The 25,942-nt window shown below is 25.5% G+C and overlaps 1 protein-coding gene across 2 annotated transcripts; it reads left to right on the forward strand.

Annotated features, from left to right (window-relative positions):
• The first annotated feature begins 6,200 nt into the window (after nucleotides 1-6,200).
• Nucleotides 6,201-25,369, forward strand: LOC145839485 (tuftelin-interacting protein 11-like). 2 transcript variants are annotated; one of them, XM_082947063.1, is made up of 17 exons: nucleotides 6,201-6,399; nucleotides 8,236-8,337; nucleotides 9,200-9,303; nucleotides 10,746-10,945; nucleotides 11,961-12,187; nucleotides 12,378-12,537; nucleotides 13,155-13,265; nucleotides 13,444-13,545; nucleotides 14,047-14,135; nucleotides 14,258-14,357; nucleotides 14,711-14,890; nucleotides 15,727-15,848; nucleotides 17,232-17,383; nucleotides 19,374-19,450; nucleotides 19,746-19,922; nucleotides 24,607-24,774; nucleotides 24,999-25,369. In XM_082947063.1, exons 1-17 carry the CDS (start codon nucleotides 6,242-6,244, stop codon nucleotides 25,218-25,220), a joined length of 2,451 nt encoding a protein of 816 aa, XP_082803189.1. In that variant the 5' UTR covers nucleotides 6,201-6,241; the 3' UTR covers nucleotides 25,221-25,369. The 2 variants fall into 2 exon arrangements, with proteins under 2 accessions (XP_082803189.1, XP_082803190.1); XM_082947064.1 differs by having other exon boundaries at nucleotides 19,764-19,922.
• Nucleotides 25,370-25,942: the final 573 nt, after the last annotated feature.

Here is a 25,942-nt window from a genome sequence, read left to right on the forward strand (position 1 = left end):
CAGGAGTAGTCTGAGAAGGTGGAAAGCCTGCCTGAGTTTATGCAAAAATTGTAAAAAAAATTTAGCATGAGAAAAAATAACGTTACTGTAGATTGAAATCCTTTAAATATCAAAAAATATATAAAATGCTTAGATACCTCAAGAAAAACACAACTTCTTATAAGAAAAAAAAAATATAAATAACAATAAAACCTAGATTTAAGAAAAGTATCTAATACAGCAAGAGTTTTAAACTTAAAAGAAATTAAACAAACCTAGTTCAGGCTAAATTTAAAAAGAAGCTTAAACTATCCTGATTTAGTTTGAGTTTTCCAAATATTTTAAACTAGTCTGAGTTTTTTTATGGCAGATAAGTATTAGATTGACAAGAGTCAGCTAAAGTGTCTGGTCATTCTTTAAAACAAAATAACTAGATTTAGTGACTAAAAACTAGCCCTAAATTGATATGAAAACTGAAAAATGGTAAGATTCAAAGCATTTTAATGTTATACTTGAAATAAAGAGTTAATACTTTAAAAATTTATAATAATAAACAAAGACTCAAAGAAGTTATGAAGAAAAAAAATTTAAAAAAAAGTTTATTTAAATGCCAAAATACTTATTCTGAAATTTAAGGAAAGAATCCGAACTAATTTGAATTCTGCAGCACAAATTTAAGATTTGCCAGAGTTTTTAGATCATTTGAAAATTTTCAAACTTACAGAAGTTTGTCAGAAACTTTAAACTTAAGTGTGCAGCAAATCTGTAAACATCAATAAAACTGTTGTTGAATAACAGAAAAAATTGCTCAAAATAATTGGTCCTATGACCTGGTGCACAAAGAACCTTTCGGTTATTGAGTTGCACAACACAGATACCTTTTAAAGTCTTGTCTAGGACAGATTTTCTATGATGTTATATTTAATATGTAAATTAAGTTTAAAGTCAGTAAGATTGCTTAACAGACATAGAATACAATTACATATAAAAATTAAAAAAACTAAATGTTTTACAGGTTAAAAACTGGGTAGGTTTTGTTTTTATAAAATAATTTCACAATGTTTGATCAAATAATTATTAATTCTTTAATTTTGACACTGGTTGAACTGTGAGCATTAAAACACTTTAATCAATTTGGACAGTGATATTATTGAAAGTATTAAAATCTTTCTACCTTAGTTTACATAAAACTTTAAGTTATGTAAGTATTTCTTTATTTCATCTTATTTCTAATGGTTTGAAAAAAAAGAATAATTATAAAATTTTGAAGTTAAACTTTTCTAAAAGTTTTTAATAATTTTTTTTAAATAAATTAATTTTTTTTTATTATATACTATTAGTTCTAAAAGTTTAAGGTATAAAAAAAAGTTTTAGAAAAAAGCATTCTATAAATAAGATTCTTAAACAAAAAAAAGAATTATACTTAAAGTTTTATTCAGTTTTTTAAGCTTATTCTTAACACAAATTGAATAATTAATATTTTACTGTTTTTTTAAGTAACAACTAATTACACAAACCTTTGTGTTATAAATTAATTAGATAGTTCAAATGCTATCTACAAGTTAACACAAATAAATTATAACTACTTTTAACGCATCCTTATTCTTCGGAACAACTAGAGATTTGTAAATATTGTAGACGTAAAATAAAATATTTAATAAATATATAATTTTAATGTGTCAATTTAAAGTGCGAAAAGTTAATATATATGCTTTTTACTGTACTAACAGGAAATTTTTGTTAAATATACATTGTTGTTTATTGAACGACAAAAAAAGTGCTCAAAATATTTAGTCCTAGGACCTAATATACAAAAAACTTTTTGGTTATCGAGTCGCACAGAACTTAGATACCTTTTAACGCCTTGTCCAGCACAAAACTTTTTTTTTTGATAAATAGACTTTGTTATAAAATATATAAATGTTATTAAAATCATAAACTAGTAGTACTTAATTTTAGAACTTTTCTCTAATAGTATTTTTCATTTATATTAAGAATATAGTTTAAGCCTTTGTTTTTGTGTGAAGCTTTAGTTTTTAGTACTTAGTTTTAGGTATTTTTCAAAAGTTAATACTACATTTGGTATAACTTTAGCTTTTTTAAACTTATATAATTTATTGAAGGACATAAAAGAAGCTCAAAATGTTTGATCCTAGTCCTAGGTCCTGTTCTTGCTTACGAAAAACCTTTCGTTTGTCGTTATCGTTAAACTCAACGGTCATAAATGCTTTTGTATCTTACACTTAGATTATCATGTTCCTTACCTAGTCTGACAAACTAAGCAGAAAAATAATTTAGACAGGCTAAATATATAGAATTTTGAAAACAAGTTAAACTGTGAATTGTGATAAACATTGTGTGTCAAAAATGGCAAGTTTAAAGTTCTAAATATTAGAAATCTTACTTCAATCTATTGTTGCCAGATTATTATTAAAAAATCTCAACAAAATTATACAAGCATTACACTTTAAATAAAAAACAAACAAACGTTTGTGCAGTATTTAGAACTATTTATTTATGTAAATTTGGTGACCCTGCTTTAGTCACTAATTCTACTAACTGGTACTTTTATTTACAGCATAATTGAATTTTGATAGATTTGTAGGTGAGCTTATTATTAAATTAAAATTGTAATGAATGAATCTTAAGTAGTCTAACAGTCGTATCGTAAAATTAAAAGCATTTTTATTTCATTTGACAAGACTAGACATATATCTTTTTTGTCGTCAATCATCACCATTAAAGTGTTAGAAACTACAGCTTTTTCTGCATCTAGTAAATATTACCGTGTACAACAGTTAGGGTAGACCAGAGGTCTGCAAACTGCGGACTATGAAAGGTAAAGTCTGCATCCCGCAAAAAGAAAAAATTGAAACTCACACTAGATATTCTAAAGCAAGCAAAGTGAAAACCCCAAAAAAAAGTCTACTTAGGTACATTTAGCATATATTTTAAACATGATTATTCGGGTTTTTATAGAGAGTTTTAAAAAACTACAACTGCGGCCAGCGAATGTTTGTATTTTTTAGTTTTGGCCCGCGAACACAGAATACCTGCTGACCCCTAAATAGCATGTTTTCTTTGAATATAGCAGATTATCAAATATCTTGCGGCTAGATATTATTTTGCTATTTCAACAAGTTTGTTCAAATAGTATGCAAAAATTAGACCAACAGCATGCTGAAAAATACTTTCACTGTTTAGCATACACTACACTGTTGTTCAAGCTCCACATACTTTTAAATAATCTTCCACTTATATCAGTTAATTAATAAAAAAGTAAAGGTTGGCAAGCTTGTAAAAACTTTCCACATTACGTCATTACTGCCATTTGATTATAATATTAAACGTGTTAATACTTAAAGAAAAAATCAAATTTAAGTTGTCTCAATTGATATAGTTTCTTAAATGGTATATAAAAAAAAAGAAAATGAAAAATAGAGTAAAAATAAATTTTCACACTTTATACTAACTAAAGAATTATGTGCATAGCATTAAAATTTCTATTATCTATGCTGAAGAAGGTAAACACTAGATTCTAGACCAGAATTTCCCAAACTTTTTTCATAAGGCATAAATCAAAAAAGCTATGGCCTACAAAAACTACAAAAATTTCTCTTAAGTACACCTAAAACCTTTTTTTGGCTCTTCATCATTAATTCCAGAATACTTGTTGTATTCTATTTTTATTTACTATAGTGTTTAATCATTGAGTTTGGAAGTTACATTAGGAATACTTCGTTACTTTAAGAAAATGTAAGGGTGTTGTATAATGACAGAATAACTTGATGTAGTATAAAATTTATAAGTTTAGCTGAAAAGTACTTAATGAAAATTTAAACTAAGATAAACAGTAAGTGTGTTACTATTTACAGTACAGCTTAATCAAACAAATGTAATTTCAGTGCAGTATCAGCAAGTAAGATTCGTAATTTTAGTTAATGTTTTAAGAAAATAATACTATTTTTTACATGCATATTTCATATGTTTTATTATTATAAACTTAACTACCAGTATTAATTATTGCATATCTTATATCATTACTTTTAAATACTTATAGTTTAAAATATATGTCGATATGTTAGGTAAACGTGGATATCTAACATTAAAGTAATTATTTTAAGTAAAAATTTTACCACAAGCGGTATAAGGGGGAACCACAAGGCTATAGTTTGAAACTTACACTAGATATTCTGGAGTTGATGATGAAAAAAAAGGTTCTAGGCAATTTTAATGATAATTTTTTTAAGAAATTTTGCTGGAGGGGGCCACAGCTTTTTTAATTTCTTTTAAGGGAGCCTTTTGAAAAAAAAAATAGGAAAACCCTGCTCTAGTCTCTACTCTACTACAGAAGTAACATTAATTAATTCAATTGATGTTAAACGCTCATATTTAACATATTTAAAAACAAGTTTAAATTAGTTTTATGTTTTTATTATATGTTAACGTCTATCTATAGTAAATCAATAAAACATGAAGAAAACAAAGTAAGTTAGTTTAAGATATCTAACCAGTAGAAAAAACTAACAATATTTTTGAATTTTAATTTTGAAGCTTAAAATAGCTAAAAAATTAAACTATATTGATTAATATTTTTAATAATTATTATTAAACAAGTAAGTGAACTAGTTTTAAAAGTAACAACATACTATGTTAGCTGTACTTTTTGTCATTATTGTAGGTTAAAACAATCATATGAATACTAAAAAACTTTAACGACTAGAATTGTTGCCTCTTGTTGATTCTGCTAGACTCGGTAAAAAGCACTGTGTTAATTGTTAAAAGTTTCATAGCAGTAGTATTTAAATCATTACTTTAGTTAGTTTAAAACCTACTGCCGGGGATTCATTAGCACTAAACACAATGCTTTTTACCAAGTCTTCTTTGCGCAGCATAAACCCCAGATTTCTATAAAAAAATCGCCACAAAATTAGTATAATTTTTTTTAAACGTTTATTCAGTATTGTAAATTCTTTATTTTTCGAATTCTGTAAACTCTGATATGCAGCACAGCATATATGAATTATGAGATGTAATTTAAAATTAAAAGCCTATTTTCCGATGTACTTTACAGAACAAACGAGTTTTTATATGTTTCAGAAGTTTTTTCTAACTTCTTTGAAAAGAATAATGAACCTTATACTTTTAGATATAAATAAAACAAAAATTTACTACGCTTGACCAAATAGCTACAATTAGTGAAAACTTATTTATAGCAAGTGTGGAAGTTACTAAGCTTAACCTGAGTAGTAATTTAAATTTACATTCCACATATTGATCTAAAAACACCTTTTCTGAAAAAAATTTTAAAAGTTTATATTTGAAGTTATGATGTACAAACACTTTTTATAAACTAAAAACTAGAAAGTTAAATGATAATATGATTATTTGATCAATTGTTTATCAGTTATATAACTTTACAAGTTATGTATAAAATATTTTTAAATAAAACATTACTTAAATAATTTCGGATAAGATAAATTGTGCTGGTGCCACTAAAAATAGAAGCTGGCTTTTTTTTTTCCAAAATATCATTAATATTTATTTTGTTCATTTATTATTTTGCCAATTGTTTTGTTTAAATTCTATAACTTACTAATTATTGTTATATTTTATTTTTATGTCTAACATATTGTGTTTTAATTATGTTTTAGACTTATGAATTAAATTGTTTTATAAAAAAAAGTTAGATACCCTGAGTGTTGAATTGCTTCTTTACTGGGCTAGTTGGAAACTTACCAGAAGCTTTTCTTAATTATTTTTGTTTTAGTGACAGTTGATAAAATAATAAGGATTTTGAATAATTAATATTTAAAAAAATACTTTCAATACAGTGTTTAAATTAAAGTGACATGTCACAAATGAATTTGTTTTTAGTTAAATAAATAGTTAATTCTTTTATTTTAAGTTTTTCGGTTAGTCTAGTTTTAATTCTATAAGGGGAGGTAGAATTGCAGGTCATGACAAATTGCTTGCTTGACCTTCAAAAAATGTTTATTGTTGTAGAGGGAAGAGTAAGTCTGATGTTTTTATACCATAAAAAAATTGAAAGATATAATTTTGAATCACAAGGAGTATGAAATTATGAATGCATTTAAATCTAAGTTTTTGATCTCAATTAATTAGTCAGTTTTGAGTTCTTGTACTTGTAATAATACATTTGCAGTAAATACAAATTAATAAAGCTTAAAATTTGTATAAAACATAGTTTTTATCAGAAAAATTATAAATTACTTGGGTGTACTTTTAAAAACACAGCATTATGACTCATTTATACGATTCTGATGAAGAATTAGAAAAATTTGAAGTCACAAGTGATGACTTAATGAATGAACTTAACCCAGACAGACTTCAGTTTAAGCAAACTAAAGATGATGCTGTTTATGGTATATGGGCAGATCCAGAAAAGAGTGGCTACAGGTTAGTTTTTATTGCTTTCAATTTTCAAAAAATATTTTAACCGGTTTTGCATAATCTTAAATCTAAATCACTCCCATAGTCAAATGTAATTTTATTTGATTATTTTTAATGTAATTATTTCTTATGCCGTTTTGTTGTTATAGATGTTGGGTTTAAATTTGTATTGAAGTACAGGGTTTTAAAACATAAGTCAATGTAAGAGAATTTTAACTACTTGAAAACCTTTTAAATCTACTAAGGAAATCCAAAAGAAAAATTTAAAAAAGTTAGGAATATAAAATAGATCTGTATAATTTAAGTATTTTTTTAAAATTATGTATAACTAGGAATAAAAGGCATAGGGGTAGAATACCTTTCTCAAGTCTTGTTTTTTACATAAATACATAAATTACCAGTTATTATTTACTGTTTGTTGAAATTTAAATATTTTTTTTAGATAAAAGTGTCATAGTTTAAAATTTTCATTAGTTTTCAATAGAAGGGCAAGTACAAAGGTTAAAAAGACATCCTAGAGTTTTTAAGCCCTCTTAAAAAACCCCCTTAGTTTTATCTTTGAAATGTTTAAAAAAGTTTGTCTTTCTTTTCTTATTAATTTTTTTTTTTAATGTTTTTCAGTTTAGTTATTGATCTTCTGAATAAGTTCTCTAAATGTTTTAAGAAAAACTTTCTTAAAGTGTCAGGTCTCTAGCTTTAAAAAAAAAAGTTTTTTTTGTTAAATTTTAAGTTTACTAGAAAATTTGAAGGTAAAAAAGTTGCACTCTATACTTTTTACAAAGATAAATATATCCACAAGTTAATTAAAGCATTTATTTTTATAAAATCTTACCTATAGTTTATACTAGCTTTTGTTAGTACTCATGTTAACTTTTGTAAAAAAAAAATCCGTATGCCTATAATGCTTTTGTTATAAGCTTTTTTAAATATCTAAATCTGAAGAATTGTTTGAGGGTGTACACACAAGGTACACTAGCATCTATTAATTTTAAGTTATGTTACTAAATGTAGAATAAACTGTAGATTATTACCTACTACTACACTTTATATTATAAATTAAATGATTACGAACTATTTTTACAATTTTTTTGTAAATATTGAGTTTAAGTTTTGTATGTTAGTTGATTAGTTAGATGTTGTCAAAAATTAGTTGTTTCATTATTTAGATGGTAGATCGATTTTTGTACTGAATACTAGTAATGTACAATATTACGTCATACTGTTTTTTGTTTTTTTGCATAACTTTTGTATCTTTGTTTAGTACAGTGCTTTTTATTTTGAATTTAACTGGCTAATGATTAAAGCTTTATGAAAAATTAAAGCTTTATGAAACATATGTACCAGAATTTTTAAAATCGCCATTTCAATAAATTATTTAAAAGCCCTTCAAGTGGGCTCAGTAGAAGGTGTTTAAGTTTGAACATTAACCTTATTTTATGATATTATAATATATATATAATATTATTAATTTATGTAAATATTATAATAATATAAATATTTATGTAAATGTTATCCAACCAGGGTTTAAAAACACAGAGTGGAACTACTTTAAAGCATTTAGTTTAGAATATTTTTTTTTCATATAAACAAGTATTAAGTTAAAAGAACTTATATAATTATAAATAAATAAATGTATATACCCATTAAAGAGTGTAGGAATTAAAAAAGTAAACACTCTTTTTTATCAAATTACTAGAAATATTGTTATTACAACATTATACATTTTTTATAAATAAGCCTTATTTGTAAGTACTATTTAAAAATTAAGGCTGTACTTTACAAATATTTGTAAGTTTACCTTACTAAAGTAATGAAACATTACTATGTAAACATGTCTTATAGCAAGCTGAAAGCAAAAAAACATGGAAAGTATCAGTCTAATGTCAACTTTGTTGGTGGAGAAAAAATAAACATATCTGATGATAAAGAGGAAAAACAAGAAGCGTTAGTTGAAACATTAAGCTAATGTTTTGAGCTTAAGTTTTAAATATTACTTTTTAGAATTATAGTTTTTTTTTAAGCTTAAGTAAACTGTTTCTAATTATTATCAAAATTTTTAATTGTTGTTTAAGGCTGTAGGGGGGAGGGGCAAAGTTGGTCCAAAACTGGAAATAGTAACAAAAAAATTTGGACTTTTCAAATCTTCATAAAACTTTATTTAAATTTTCTTGAATTATGCTCAGTGTTTTTATGTGATAATTGGCCACATGTAAAAAAAAAAACTCAGCTAAAAACTCTAAGGTCAAATTTTTTGGGTCCCCTACAGTTTGCATTGGGGTGGGTTTTACAAAATCTAAAATAGCTTCTATAATCTTTTTTTAAATCAGCTAAAATTTTTCAAAGGGTGGTTTTTTTTGTATATACCAAGAGTAAAAAAAAGTTATCTGAAAACTCCAAGGTTGCTGTATAAAGGGTTATAGTTCGAATTATAAAAATATGTAAAAATGACTTATAGCTTAGAACTCTATCAAATAAGTGATGTACCCCTTGTAATCTTAACATATAAAGATAAAAGTTTACTAAATTAATTTATGGTATAACTTTTACAAAAATTTTTGTACAATCGTTTTTTTAACTAGTTAAATCGCTTGTTAGTAAAGTTAAGATATATTTTTTCATAATAAAACAACTAATTGAATTCTTTTTAAATGTATTAAAAAAAAATTCTAACTACTTATGTACATTTATTTAAAAATTTAAAAATAGTTAAATTTACTTGGGTCTCTAAATTAGTATTTAAAATAAGCTGTTTATGTAAAAATAAACTTTAACTTTTATGTAACTCAACTGAACTGTATTACTACAGCACTATTACCACGGTTGGACAAATGAGAGGTTACAGTATATCTACCAAAAAAGAAAAAGTTGATGGCAACTTTGCCAGTTTTGAAAGGTACACCAAAGGAGTTGGTTAGTTTGACTATATTACTGGGATTTATAGCTGTTAAGCTTAGTTATCAATCTAGTATATCTATTATAGTTTTTATTAGAGTGGTATAAATGTTTAGAATAAATCAATAAGTAGTTTATTTTATGTCTGTTTTTAAAACTTCAAGTACTAATTATTAAGTTTAAAAACTAAATTTGTAGTTAGATATGTAAGTTAAAATTAGTTAAATTAAATTAATTACTTGAAAATTTTCATTTACAAAAATTAACATATTATAAAGCTTAGAGTATGTACCATAAAATATTTTTTCTTCAACTAACTTTTGTGATACAACAAGTTTTGTAAAAAATTCCAATACAACAGTATGGAATTGAAAATTTTTAAGGGGAATTTTATTGGAATTTAAAAAAAAAACACTAAAAGTTTATCTCCTTTATTTTTAAAGCAATTTTATTCAAATTTTCAAGAAATGTACTTATAAAAATTACAAACAATTTGTAGGAGGTGGGTTTTTGAAATCATTAAAACAAATTTACCAAAATTTTTTTTAAATAATATTTTTTTTTTGTTCATTTTTTATTATTTTTTTTACAAGAATTAAAAAATCTGTTTTCTACAAGTTTGAAATTTATTTAAGATTACTCTGAAAAAGTTTTAAACAATTGTTCAAAAACTGAAGAAGAGATAGATTTTTAGTGAAATAGTCTATTTTTGCTCTCTTAGTTTGCACCTCTTATAAGGAGCCTATTGAATGGTATAACTTTGATCGCTTGTATCTCAAAAGTTACTTTGAATTTTAACAAGCGGTAAAAAATAGGAAGTAGCTTATCTAATTATGTAAAAATAAGACAAAGTTTTATTAAAAAAGTGTTTTACCCTTCAAAGAAAGTAAAGAATACTTTTTTACTTTATAATTTTGTTTCTCTACAAAAAATATAACGTAATTAAGTTTATAACACTTTTTTTTACAGGCTTTAATAAATATAAAATACATTAATACTTCAATTGACATTGGACAAGTATGGTCTATAGCAATTGTTGTATAATGTCTAAAATTACTAAGAAAAAAGAGCATTTAATTTTTTACGACCTACTGCTTCTAAGCATTGTATTTTTTATTTAAAGTTTGTAGTTAAGTTTAATTACATAGGTAAAGAAGTACTATACAAAAGCATATACTTTAATCTTTATTTATTGATTATGTTTTTTATATACTTAGATGACCTTTTATCCATAGATTTATTGATAGTTTGAAAACGTTTTAACAGCTAATAACTATTTGAAACTAATTTTCATATTATTTCTATCTATTTTTATACCTACTAAATTTGAAAATATTCCACGTAGAGATATTACATTCAAAAAAATTTTTGAAATATTTTTTTTATTTGCACTCTAAAGACCACCAATGAAATTAAACATCTTAAACTGTTTTTTTTTAATTTACATTTTTAACAAACAGGTTCATCAATCATGAGAAAAATGGGGTTCAAGTTTGGCGAGGGTCTCGGAAAGAACAGGCAGGGTATAGTGAACCCAATAGAAGCACACAAAAGAGTTCGGAAAGTTGGGCTGGGCGCTGCTGGCACTGAAAGAACTAAACAGTCCCGAATTCATTTTCCTACTGAAAATGATAAGAAAGAAGTGGAAGATGACCAAACTGTTAGTTTTTTCAGTTTTATTTTTAAAATTTATGTTTTGTTAAGAGATATCAAACAAGGAGACATCATATTATTAATTTTTATGAGTTTTCTATAGAATTTTTTTGTTAATATTAATTAATCTAATATAAAAAACTAGCTAATAACACAAAAAATGCTTGGTATAAAATAAGGTTACAGAAAAAAACTCAAGTTTTGTAGTCTTAACTATAACTAGTAATAAATTTAAACATTTATCTATTTAAATAGTAATTATTTTAGAAGGTTAGTAATTGAAAGTTGATAAAATACTAATGGTAGAAGCAAAAAAAAAACTGACAATTATTATATTGGAATACTATGCAGTGTCTTGTAAACAAAATAATTTATTAGGAATTGACATTCTATTTTCATTTGTTACGTTTTATTTTGTAGACATAATGTTTATAACTTTAATATCAAAGAAAAAATAAACTGTATACTTAAATAGCAAATAATATTTAAATCAACAATTATCTGGTTTATTTTATCTTATAGTTTAGGTTACAAAGTTAATGAAAATTATTACTAATTCAACTAGTTTTTGAAAAATACTGTTTTCATTTTAAATGTTTTAATTTTTTATTACCACATTAGTTTGTCACTAGTTCTTATTTATTGAAAGTTTTTAGTAGTTATTAATTCAAGAAGAATTACTACAAATTTATGTTCAAAACTTTACTATAAAAAAAGTTGGTGTGTTTATTGTTGTAAATAAATGTCCATATGTGAAAACTATTCTAGAATAATAACGTTTAAGTCATAACTATTTTATCCTTGTATTCCAATTAGTTAAAAATTTTACAGTAATATTTATGAACTATTTATTTTGTTCTGTTTTTTGAATTTATTGTTCTTGTTATTTTCATTGTTTTTTAAAGCTGAATACTTATTTACTAGAACAAAATTAGCTTTCTTAAAAACAAAACTTTATTTTATAATTTTTTTTTTTCGTTTTACCCAGCATGGGAGTTTTATAAAAAGTACTTATTTTTCAGGAGAAAGCAGGAAAACAGTGGAGAAGAGACGAGGCGTCGAGCGGTAAGAAGAAGCTGAAATATAAGTTCCGCACCATTGACGATCTCAAAAAAACTGGAAAGACTTCCAATCGAAGTTACAGTAGAGCCGGAAGTAAAATTGAAAATTTAGCTACTCAGAGCGATTTAAATTATAATAAAGTTAAAGTAATCGACATGACAAGTAAACAGACAAAAGTTTTTTCGGGGTTGGTTCTCACGATAAGTCAGATTGATTAGTAAAAATAAACTTTTTTTAAGTGATAACGTCTAATTTTTTCATTCTATAAGTAAAAACTTCGATAAAAAAATCCATTATTTTTTCATGTTGATTTTAAACAAGTTTATTTTTAAATAAAAAATTCCTTTAATTTGAAAATAATATTGAAAACTCTACAGGTATCACGCGATTGCTGGTAGAGGTTTAAAATATGACGATGCAGAGTTTGAATCTGATGACGAAAATATGAACGACGACAATCCTGAAGCTTTTCATTGTCACCAATTGTTATACAACATACAAGAACTCATTGATGATACTGAAAAGAACATTATTTCTGTAAGATCTTGACTGATTTTTCATTGAATAATAATCTAGCTAGTTAATAGCAATGTTATACAGTCAAAATAATAATTAATTTAAGGTATATTCATTAATATCACTGAGAAAATGCAAAACACATTGGAAAATAGATAATGATATATTTAACAAAAATATATAGAAAATCATTAGCCTTTCCAAGAATTAAGCTGAAAAACTAAAATATGTACATTCATGAGTTGATAATTTCTTTTAGAATAATTTTAGGCTGAACTAATTGAAAATAAGCTTAATTTTATCTTAAATAAATGTAATACTATTTCTACTATTTTTTCATTTAAAGACTGATAGTTTTTATTAAATATTTAAATATGAGTAAAAAAGATAGTAGTAGAATCTTATGTAAACTAGAACTGTTATAAAAATAGAACTGTCAATTTAAATAATATAACTTATCTCTTTTTATAAAGTTACTTCCTTTTGAAATACACATTACAAATAAAAATGGAATACGAATAGTTTTTGCTATGTATTCTATAATTTTGTGTATATACATAATATTTTAAAGAAACACTTATACAAATTACCGCTGTTTTAGTATTTAACAGTAATAATTTCTATACTTCACTTAACAGGTTGACAAGCAAAAAAGGTATGAAAGTGATCGACTAGTTTCTATTAATCATGAAGAAGCTACTTTACAAAATGAACTTAAAAGACAAGAAGATGAAATTTCACGAATTAAAGTAATTCAAGCAAATAAATAAACTTAGAAATTGTTATATGGCAACATGTATTCAAAATTATAAAGTATAGCTAATAAAAAAATAGTTAAAAATAAAGTAATAATTATTTTACATTTTTTGTTACAGAGTAATAATATAAACAAAATCAACAAAACTTTTATTAAAAATATTTTTTCAGGTTGTTTTTAGTGCAATAAACCAATGTGATGATTTTGTCAATTCTGAAGCAAGCTGTCAAGATAAGTTGGATGGTATAGCCGAAATGCTAGCTTTGTTTCAAGTAAGTAAAGCTTCAATAAGCGATTTTTATAAATTTTTAAATGTTGAGGAATATGTCTTTTGTTTATTACGATATCCAATGAGTTTAAACTATTTGCTTAGAAATGAAGTGTTCTATCGATGACAATGTAACTGTTTTTATACAAACATTTTTTAATCTATAACTTTGTTTTATAAAAACTTAAGTTGACAGACTTTTATTATTTGTAGAATAAATAAGATAACTAATTTTTAAGTCTTTAGTTTGTTGAGCCAACACGTTTTTAATGCTCAAATATAATATTATTCCAATAATTTATAATACTTGTTCGTTAGCACCTAGATTAATGATTAAAAAAAACTCTAACAAATTTTAAGCACTGTACTGTAATTTTTTACTTCTTTGTAGTGTAATTAGTTGCTCATTAGTTTGTATTTTCATTACCATTAACTTCCAAAATTTCTTTATTTTTTGCTTAATTTAAAACAAAGATCTATTTATAAACTCTCTAACTGTAAATAGAAAGACTACTTTGCTGAATACAAATTGTTCGAATTGCAAGACATTGGCACATCGGCCGTTCAGAAACAGCTTCAAACTTATTTTGCCAGGTAAGTTGTCGTTTTTTATAGCATTGTTATTTGTTAAACAACTAAATTATCTACTAACAAATATGTGTATATTAATTTTTTTTGTCATGAAATTAAATGAAATTAATAATTTTTTTTTGTAGTTGGAAGCCATTGAGCGATGACCCTCAATTTGGTGTTAATGAAATGCAACGGTGGAAAAAGTTATTAGAGTTAGATGTTTCTGCTTTGTCATTGCAACAAGTTTGTGTTTACAGATTTATTGCATTTTTTGTTTTTAAATACCTGCTTTTCATGAAAAGCTTCTGTAGCTTAGTGTTTTTATTTTAACAAAAATTTCTTCTAATGAAAAAAAAAACAGTATACAAAAGTTAAAATATAAAATATCTTGTAATAGGATTCTGTCAACAACCTGTTTACTAGCCATAATTTAGCTATTTTATGTAAGCTTTTAACCTATGTTTTTAAACAACAAACACTTTATTTTTTTGAAATAAAATTATAAATTAAACTGCTCTCAATTTCAAGAGTCAGTTGACATATCCTGTTAACTATACAAAAATGTTGTGTTTCAAACATTTTTTACCCACCAACAGAACAATGAAACCGACCAAACCGACGTGTACCAGCACCTGGTGTGGAACGTGTGCATGCCTAAGATCCGCGCATCAGTCATGACGTGGCAGCCCCGCCATTGTGACGTCATGCTCACCCTGATCGAGGCGTGGCTGCCCATCCTGCCCGGGTGGATATTGCAAAATATACTCGCGCAATTGGTCGGTTTGTCGAGTTCGATTTATTTATTTAGTGCAAAGGGCATTCTGGTGTTTTGTTGAAACTTTTTTTTAGCAAAGCGTAAAATTGTCATGTACATTGTACAGGGTTAACAAAAAACCTGTAATCCTAGAAAAAACCTGGAATTTTACAATTTATGCAAAAAAAACTGGAATTTTGAACAAAATTGCTAAAAAAAACTCATATACCTGGAATTTTAAGCTATTTTTACATGCAATGTAATAAAATTTCATAAAATACGAAAAGTTTATCATAAAGATAATTTTTTTTTGTATCATTTAAATATTTGTTGATTAAAAAAAACATTTAAAGTAGATTTACAGTATCTTTTCAATGTTGTTATACTAATGAACCTAGATTTTTTAACTTAAGTTTAATTTTATAGTAAAAATGAACAAAAAAACTTGTTTAAAAAAAAATTAAGGTCTGATCATACCAATTCGATCATCAGTCGCTAAACCATTTTTAGAAATTTTAGAATTGAAAATTGAAACAAATTTTAAATGAACTTTGCCTTTTTGTAAAAGTTTTTAATACAAGAAAGTTTTTATTAAATTGGTAAATATTAAATGAAAATTAGATTTTTTAATTATTTATAGTATGTTTTAAATAATTTTAATCTATCATTAAAGATTTTAAAATATAACAATTGAAAATAAGTTAGCAATTTTGAACTTTTTATACTCGAGGAAAATTTTTAATACCATTTTTTCAAATTCTACTCTATTTTATTGAAAATTTTTATTATTAGAAACATTAAATTTAAAAAATGTTGCTATTTAAAAAGAGTTTTATTTTACTTAAATTAAATTCACAGGTCAAACCTCGCATACAAACAGAGGTAGAAAAATGGGATCCACTAAGAGATTCTGTTCCTCTTCACTCGTGGATTCATCCTTGGTTGAGTCTTCAATCAATGTCAGAGCTGCTTGAACCATTGTAAGTACATGCTTTAAAGGAGTGTTTAAAGTCTTGTTTTCCTATTGTTTTAAAGTTATACAAGATCATAGGTCTATTTAAAAACTATAATATTTTATGTCTCTCTTAGTAAATGTTCGAAAAGTACAATTAAAGTTAGCTTCACCACCTGTTTCAGTAAAAGTTTACACTTAAGAGTTTTGACTAATATTTTATAGTTTTTATTATGACTTCATAGACGATGGAGTTTTTTTTTATTATGTAGTTATTTTTTATTATACTTACGTCGAAACTATAAATTAGAAGACTATAGTAACTTGATAACTAGGTACACACTTTGAACACAACACAAAAGTGCGTACTTAGGAAACTTTTGTCTTTAATTACTTACATTAAACCTAATACAAACATGTTTAAAACCACATTATTAATGCTTTTAATTATTTGTGTTTATTCTAAAACGCTAGTTTAGGATTTTGAAATAAAAAATAGCAACATAAAATGTCTGCTAAATCCAAACAACACGCAACACTAACAGAAATATTTTCAAAAGCATCTATTTCTAAATAAATCTCAGTTGCAATGTTCTTTTATTTCATTAATATCGCTTTTTTTATACGATTTCTACGTTTATTTTTCAATCGTTGGGTATGTCAATTGCAATGTTTTGTATTATGGCTTATAAACTTTTTAAGTTTATGATACAATCATTGGGTATGTAAACCTTTATTTCACTGTTTATTATTTTCGTTTATATAAATTTAGAGTAACTTTTTAAGTATTTTTATTTATATGTTATAATCATGGGATACTAAAATTTAAATTATACTGTTCGTTATTTTCTTTAAATTAATAAACTGTAACATGTTTGCTTTAAATATTGGATTTGATATACATTTTGTATATTCACAACTTATTTTTTAGGTCTTTTAGTTTGAAATTATTTTAATTTAATGCAGTACAACTTAATCTTAAATACAATGCGTTTGTATCACTACTTAAAGGTTTAAAATAGTTAAAAGTTGCGTTTTAAACACAGCGTTTTTCGGCTAAAAAGTGCGTACTATACCGGCAGTTCGTACATAGCAAGTGCGTACCTAGTTGGCAAGTTACTGTACTTTGTAATTTGAAATGTCAAATGTTTTATGGATCTGAATAAAACTGTAAAAATACTTAAAAAATCTTTATGAAGCACTTGATTAAAAACCTCAAGTTAATTTTCAAATCCAGTAATTGTATTATTTTAAAACTATTGTTTTGAAAAATTTGCAGACATATTTAGGTTGCAAAAGTGTGAGTTAACTAGCAGTAAGTTGAAAGTAGTTAAGCCTACCTTATTATCAAACTCGTTGTCAAAACAACAAATTTTTAAGCCAATGTAAAACAATCAAATTTTACCCATAGGTACGCCACTATACAGATGAAGCTGGCGAAGGCGCTGCAGCAGTGGCACGCTCGTGATAGTTCGGCCAGGGTCATACTGAAGCCGTGGTTCAATGTTTGGAACAGGGGTAGCTGGAACGCCTTCATGATAAACACCATCATCCCTAAATTAGGTACGTTTGATTGTATTAGCTTGACATGATGTTTAAATTGAAAGTGAAAAAAGAGCTTTAAACCATTTAATGCTGAAAAAATTAAAGTTTTTATGATTTTAGAAGCAGTATTTGTTATAATATTAATTTCGCTATTGATTATTTTAAAAATGTTTGAAGAAAACTTAGTTTTTAAGTGTACCTCAATTTAAATGCTTTAAAATTATTAATGTCTAAACTCTATAATTAATAAAAGTAAAAATTTTATTTTTAAATTAAACCAAGTATAAACAAAACATAAACTTAGTGCAAAACTATTTTTATGTAAAGTAAGTTATTCTATAGATTAATCTATTCTATAGAATAATTAATTTTATAGATCACTTAAATCCGAAAATCTACGTTGAACTTAATTAAGCCTTCAATAAAATCAAATTGTAAAACAACAAATATTACCTCCCATATGATCTAAATGTGTTATTGATAATAGTTTGTTTGATAGTTTTATATTCTTCTTTATATTTTCTAAAACAAAGAATTTGGAAACAAAACCACTTAATACTTGTACTTAAATAAGCTTCGTAAGAAGTTATTACTAAAAAATTTAATAAGTAATACTGATAGTTAGTTTTTTATTAAAAGTAAACAAGAAAAGATTTTTTTAAGACTACTGTCTGAACAGCATGCTTTGTCAGTCAGTCCAAACTACCATGGTCTTTATTAAATATTTCAAATGTTTGTTTTTCTATGACTAGATACCTATGTTACTGGTGATGTCTAAGGTTAATGGTTCGATTTATTAAGGTTACAAGTTCTTGTTTATGCTTTAAAGTGCTTTATTTTCATGTAAATATTTTTTTTTTTCTGATTCTACCATAGGAAATTTAATCGCTATATATATCATAAATTTTATTTATGTTGTAAAATTGTTTACTCATATGTTTTTTTTTTATTTGTCAGAATACTGTCTGTATAATATCTTGAGAGTAGTGCATCTTTTTAACAAGCCTACTTAGCGACAAGTTCGTTTGTTTTTTGAATTGTTAAAGCTATTCAAAATCAACACAATCTTTTCTTGTTTTTTATTTAAGCTAAGTATTTATTTTAAATTTAAAAAGCTTTATATTTTAAATCTTAGCTCTACGACATTGTCATTAGAACGGTACATAAAGTATAAGAGTTTCTACAGGCACAAGTAAAAATCCTACATGGTGCTACTGGTCACAGTGAGTTACACATCTATCACTAGTAAAGACGCCAAATTTTGTTTGTTCTTATAACAACTCCCTAATACTATCAACTCAAAGCATGAATAACACTGACCTACGAGTCAACGTTAACAAAATTCGCTTGTAATCTTGTTGATATTAGTAATTATAACAAGATGAAAATGTAAGATGCATTTGCTTTAGGAATTATCGATGTTAGTGAAGTCTAGTGAAGTAAATTTTATTCTGTCATCGCACAGTGCATAACTAAAACTTAAAAAATAGTTTGTTAGATGTAAGATTTTTTAACTAGTGCAACAAAGGCCAACATTAAGCCTTTGGCAGTTTCTTATAAGCTTTTCCATTAAAATTTTTGAAGAAAACAGTTAAATTGAAGCAGGTTTTGAGATAATTTTTAAGTGTTGTAAAAATTAAAAGCACCAATTGTAACTAACTCAAACATACAATTAAAGCATTTTATAACATTTTTTTCCCTAGCCTGTTTGAAAAAATTTACTTAACTAGTATGTAGTATTATTGCAATTCATAGTTGAGTTTAATATTGTAATTGTCAAGCTGATAGGAGATTATACGGATGTTGTCTAAGCTTTTTTTTGACGAATTCTTGACTATTTTTAAGTTGTCACTTACAAAAAAAACAATTCAAGTAATGTAAAAAAGAAGGTTAGAAAGGGCATACAACAAATATTTATCAGCTAACTGTGAATCACGAAATGTTTAAGTTTTTTTTTAACTATTTTAATATTTTTTAAATCTGTTTGTTAGTTTTTTTTTTATTACAGAAACTTTGATGCAAGAATTCATAGTTGATCCTTCTAATCAAAAAACACTTGATTTCGAAACAATACTTTCTTGGCAGGTTAATTATTATATTTTTACTAGGTCAAAAATTTTTTTTTCTATTTTCAGGCAAATATTTTACGCTTAAATAACATTTTAAATTTTAATTTTTTACCGTAGGCAATATAACATAGCTTTTTATTGTAGATAGTTTTCATTAAACTTGTTTATGTATAATAACATGTCAATTGGTATTTTTAACTATCTAAATAAGTGTTTTTATTGTTTTTTTTTTCCAAAATTTATGTGACATTTATTATAAAATATTTAACACTTAATTTAAATTCCTGATGTTTAAAGTTTAATAACTACAGGAGCTTATTCCGCTACAGAGTTTAGTAACTATATTGGACAATTATTTTTTCCCTAAATGGTTGTCTGCTCTGAGTAATTGGCTTAACCAATCTCCAAACCTTAAGGAAGTAATGCGATGGTATAATAATTGGAAATCTTTATTTCCCCCTAAATTTCAAGATGATGCATTTATAAAGGTTTGTTTATTTAAAAAAATTTAAAAGTTTAACATATTTATGTCATATAAATGTAAAAATTGTTTAAAATCAGAAGTATCTAGCAAACGATATATATATATATATATATATATATATATATATATATATATGAAAGGTTTTATATAAAAGTTCTGGTCGATAGTGCTCGACAAATTAAATTTGAGCTAAGTATTTATCTATTTATATAAAAACTATAATTCAACAACTGTTTCACACATGAAATGTAAAATTTCATGTGATCGTCAGTAAGTTACAGTTTATTATAATAGTGAACAGAAATTTCGATTTTCAAATTTTTATAATAATTGTGACGTAGTAATGGTATAGTTTATTGTACGAATAGCTGAATTTGAAATAATACGCTGTTAATGTTAATCTATGCTTTTAAGGAAAGTTTAAAAAGGTTATTTTGGAAAAATGTTTTAAGCTACAAAAAAAAAACTTTTAGACTGTTGGGAAATATGTTCTAAAATACTCGTGTTTGCCGCTTCGATTTTGTTTTGTTTTAATATTTAGTTGGTTTTAATTTTGTTAAAAAAGTATTTTTGATAATGGATGCATATGTTTTGTCTTTCGCTTTTCTTGTTTAGTGTTACGTTCTTATCTGATTTTTCGATTTCTATTTTTTCTAAGTTACAAAGTTTACTGCCGAATTTAGTATTGAATTTTGATTTTGTCCTGTTTAATATTTCCCATTTAATTTTGTAGTCTGTATTGTTATCTTTTAAGTTCCATATGTAGTTCGCTAGTTCTGTTGTGTGTCTTTTGTTAATATTGTTGAATGATGATTTGTGGTTTCTGTATCTTTGTTTGAAGGTATTTCCTGTGGATCCTTTATACTGCTTTGGTGTTTTATTTGATGTTACTGTTGCTTTATAATATTATCTGTATATATTTATAATATTTCTTTATAATATCTTTATAATAATATCTGTGTCAAATATAATTTATAAAGCAACAGTAACATCAAATAAAACACCAAAGCAGTATATAGGATCCACAGGACATACCTTCAAACAAAGATACAGAAACCACAAATCATCATTCAACAATATTAACAAAAGTCACACAACAGAACTAGCGAACTACATATGGAACTTAAAAGATAACAATACCAGGGTTGCCACTCGGTCAGGAAATCAGGAAAAGTCAGGAAAAATTTAAAAAAATATTGCAGACAAAAGTCAGGAAAAAATGGGGGGTTTTGAAAAAAAGTCAGGAAAAGTCAGGAAATTTGATAAAATTAAAAAAAAAAGTCAGATTGTGTGGCAGTTTGGTCGAAACATTTACCAGAAATTAAAGTTTTTAAAGATTTAGGAATTTATATTTCCAAAGATTTGAAATGGAATGAACATATCAACTATTTATATAAGATTGCAAAAACTACATGTTATCAAATATTGAAAAGTTTTAAAACTAATTCTGCTTCAATTCTGACAAAACTATTTAAAACATACGTTCGCCCTAAACTTGAGTTTAGTACCCAAATTTGGTCACCCCATTTAAAAAAGGATATTAACAAAATTGAATCTGTGCAAAGGAGTTTTACCCGTCATATTTGTAATCGTTGCAACATATCTTACACGTCATATAATGATAGAATGATTAAATTTGGATTGAAATCACTGGAATATAGAAGATGGGAATTTGATTTATTAATTCTTTACAAAATTATCAATGGCAAATATAAAAGTTTTTTTGACCAGTTTTTTAATTTTTCCCAAAATAAATATCAACTAAGAGGAAATAATTTGAAAATAAAATGTAAACATGATTTTCAAAACAGTCAGTGGCAAGGCGCATTTTTTCACAGAGCAAAAGCTATGTGGAACAGACTACCTCAGGATATAGTATCTTGTGAGAGGGTAGAACAATTTCGTTTAAAGCTAAAAAGATTTGACTTAAATACGATAAATACCAGTAAAATTAACTAATTTTCCACTGTAACAAAAGGAAAAATATTCGTTTCCCTACGCCTCCCCCCTACAAACTATTAGTTTACTTATATATTTTGTAGTTATGAATATTGTTTTATAAGCCATGATTTTAGACAAACTTTTTTACTGTGTGTACTAAGTAATATATAAATTTGAATTTTTTGAACTGAATTTTCAATTTAGTTCATTTGTTTATCATATTGTGTTTAACTTTGTGTTTCCTTTTAAATTATGTTTGTATATATATATATGTATAATTTATCTTAAAGTTTTGAATATAAGTTTATTTTCTTTTTCTCTTTTTGTGTGTCCTGTTTAAGTGGCTCAGGTTTTGATGCCTGAGTCCAACATTGCACAATAAACAATATAATAACAATATAATAATAAGATTTTGTCAGTTAAAATTTACAAAGTTCCTTGTTTTACAAAGCCTTCAAATGGTAAAAATTAGTTAAAAGTCATTTAAAGTCAGAAAAAAATTCCAAAATTTTCCTATAAATTACAACAATGTTTAATTTTATTTCCAATGCCTTTATCTGGTATAGATTAGTAAAATATCCTTTATAAAACTGCAAAAATTTTCTATTAACATATTGAACAAGTACCCTACTTGAACAAGCAGATTTTGTAAGCTTTTTAGTATTGATGATCTGTAGCAAGGACTTTTCCATAGTGAAACTGTGGTATATACACAAAAGTTTATCTAGCATAATTTTAGAATCAAAGTGTTTTATCAAAGTACATACATTAAAAAAAAACAGTATTTGATTAAGTTCTTTATTGTTTTAAGGTTATAATTGTAAAAAACCGTTATTGTTTTAAGGTTTTAGTTGTGAAAGTTCATTATTGATTTAAGGTTTTAAATGTAAAAGTTCCTTATATGTCGTTTTGTTATCTAGATAAATTTATGCTAGGAAATTCTAAAAAATTGTGTTCTTTATTATTGTTTTAAGGTTTCAAATGTAAAAATTTGTTATTGTTTTAAGATTTTAGTAGTGAAAATTCGTTATTAATTCAAGGTTTAATTGTAAAAGTTTCTTATATGTCCTTTGTTTATCTAGATACATTTATGCTAGGAAATGCTAAAAAGTTGTGTCCTTTTTCAGACAAGCATTGTTTATAAAGTAATAATACAAGTATTTTGCTGATAGAGCTGTTTATTACAAACATCAATCATACACAGATGGTTTAAGTGATGTACTGGAAGTTTGATGACAGAATTCAGCAAAAAATGCCTTGTACTAAAATTAGAGTGAAAGCTTTATATAGTTTTAAGTGTTAGATTATGTATTTTAAAATAAGTTTATTTTAAGAGTTTGTTTTCGAAAAGTCATGAAAATTTTGTTATAAAGTCAGGAAAAAGTCAGGAAATTTTTCTCAGCTTGATCAGTGGCAACCATGCAATACAGACTAAAAAATTAAATGGGAAATATTAAACAGGACAAAATCAAAATTCATTACTAAATTCGGCTGCAAACTTTGTAATTTAGAAAAAATAGAAATCGAAAAATCAGATAAGAACGTAACACTAAACAAGAAAAGCAAAAGACAAAACATATGCATCCATTATCAAAAATACTTTTTTAACAAAATTAAAACCAACTAAATATTAAAACAAAATAAAATCGAAGCGGCAAACACGAGTATTTTAGAACATTTTTCGCAACAGTCTAAAAGATTTTTTTTTGTAGCTTAAAACATTTTTCCAAAATAACCTTTCTAAACTTTCCTTAAAAGCATAGATTAACATTCACAGCGTATTATTTCAAATTCAGCTAATCGTACAATAAACTGTACCATAACTACGTCACTATTATTATAAAAATTTGAAAATCGAAATTTTTGTTCACTATTATAATAAACTGTAACTTACTGACGATCACATGAAATTTTACATTTCATGCGTGAAACAGCTGTTGAATTATAGTTTTTATATAACTAGATAAATATATATATATATATATATTTATGCAAAAAATTTTTTACCTTCATTAGTGATTTTGTTTTGTGCTTTATTTTAAACTTGTTTTGAAGCTGATGAGTGAGTAATCACGAAACTTGAGTTCTTCGAGTTTTGCATCTTTGAATAAACCTTTTTATTAACAAAGCCCTCAAGGTGGGCTCAGTGTGAAAAATTTAATTTATTAAGTTAAATAACTTAATTCTATATATATATATATATATATATATATAACCAACTATAAACTTGAGTACTTAAAATCATGTAAATGTTTACAAGAAAAAAGTTTAAAAAGTAACCAGGTTTAAACATTAAGAATAATGTTTAAATGCATTATTAACACTAAATATAAAAACTATAATTTATAAAGGATTAAGTCTGTGCAATTAAAAAAATAATCTTAATGTAGTGCCACCATATGAATGCATCTGAAATAAAGTAAAAATATTATTGATGATAAAATTAAGTCTATTATTTAAAATAAATTTATTTGTTCCACCTTTTTATCCTTTTGAACTAAAGTTTTATAACTGTATACCTTAATTAGTAAATTTTCTTTGTTTGTTTAATATTGTTTACTTAATTAATTTAGCTTTAAAAGTTTTGGTTAAATTCAATATGAAATTGATAAACACCACTTCTGTATTATTAAAAATTTAATCGAGCTTGTTTGTTTTGTAAAAAATATTTTATATATTATGTGGGTAACTACTTAAAATAAATACACCATTATTTTAATATTAACTTACAAACTTTTGCTTGATAGGATCGTTTCAATTGCGCGACGACGGAAATAAGAAGAGCAATGAACCGCCCGGTAGGTGGGGCTAACAAGCAGCAACAGTCTTTACCTCGCGACTACCAGAGAGGTGGCAGATACCAGCCCCCTCTGCCGCCGCCACCCCCCACTACAAGACCTCCTTCACCCCCAAAAGTAAATTATTTTATATTCCTGTTTTATACATCTAATAATTCTGTTTTAGGCTCTTCATAGAGCGCATAGAAAATAGTATTTTAACTTAACACAATTTTGTTTTAATCTACTGTTCAAATTAGTTCAAATTAAAAAAATTTAAGAATAACAAATTAATTTTTATTATTTTTTAGTATTTAATTGCTGATCTGAATAATTATAACAAACATCTCACATAATAACAGATGTATCCGGCCACTGCGCCCAGATGCCAACTCATCAGCTTGTTGAAGTTGCAGGCGGATAAGCGAGGAATCATTTTCATGCCGATAACCGCCAACAACCATCAGAACAACAAGCTTTACAAAGTCGGCGAAGACATCATAGTAAAAATCGACAACGATGTCTTGTACCGCAAAATCGGCAACAATTATATTCCTATTTCTATGCACGAACTGTTTGGTTGATATTTTAATTTTGAATGTGGTTGAATTGTCTAAAAAATGTCTTTTAGTTGTAAAGTTTTTATTATGTAAATAAAACTGAGTTTTGTCTTTTGTTCAATTTTTATGTTTCTAGCTAAATTTTATTATAAATAATAGTCCAGTGATTCCGTATTTCTGATATTTTTATTATTTTTAAATTTCTTTTAGTAAATTTTATTTGTATAAAATAAATTTCATCAATAAAACTTTATCAAAAACAAGAGGTTTTTATATAATGAAAAACAGATAACAATCAGCAAGTTTTTTATGTAATAAACTAAAAAAGAAGGATTCAGTGTAAAATATATCTTTTTATTTTTTTTTAACTAAATTGTTTCCAGCAATGTTATTTAAAAATAAGAATTAAGTATCTTCTAGATCAGTGTTCTTTACGGAGTGCACATTAGTGTGCACGAAGTTGATTTTGGAATGCATGAGAATTTGAGCTTGCAAGAAATTCATTTAGAAACCTACATTAGATGATCCGAAGTTTATGATAAAGAGCAAAAAAAAGTCTCAAGCAAATTTTAGATAAGTTTGAAAACTTACCCTAGATATTCTGGCAAATTTTACACTAGATATTACGGGTTTATGATGAATAGCAAAAAAAACTCCGGTATATTTAACAGGAGTTTTAAAGCTTACACACTAAATTACAAAGGGAATATTTTGAAAAAATCTACATTTTTAGAAAGATTTGACCT

Source organism: Thalia democratica, chromosome 6 (genome assembly GCF_965202585.1).
Source record: "Thalia democratica chromosome 6, ktThaDemo2.hap1.1, whole genome shotgun sequence".
NCBI lineage: Eukaryota > Metazoa > Chordata > Thaliacea > Salpida > Salpidae > Thalia > Thalia democratica.

What these genes read in the sequence shown, in the direction of transcription:
- LOC145839485 (XM_082947063.1), top strand. Translation starts at nt 6,242, where the DNA reads ATGACTCATTTATACGATTCTGATGAAGAATTAGAAAAATTTGAAGTC. An exon ending in AAATGCTAGCTTTGTTTCAA is followed by an intron (nt 13,546 to 14,046) that starts GTAAGTAAAGCT and finishes AACTGTAAATAG; the next exon opens with AAAGACTACTTTGCTGAATA. An exon ending in CTGCTTTGTCATTGCAACAA is followed by an intron (nt 14,358 to 14,710) that starts GTTTGTGTTTAC and finishes ACCCACCAACAG; the next exon opens with AACAATGAAACCGACCAAAC.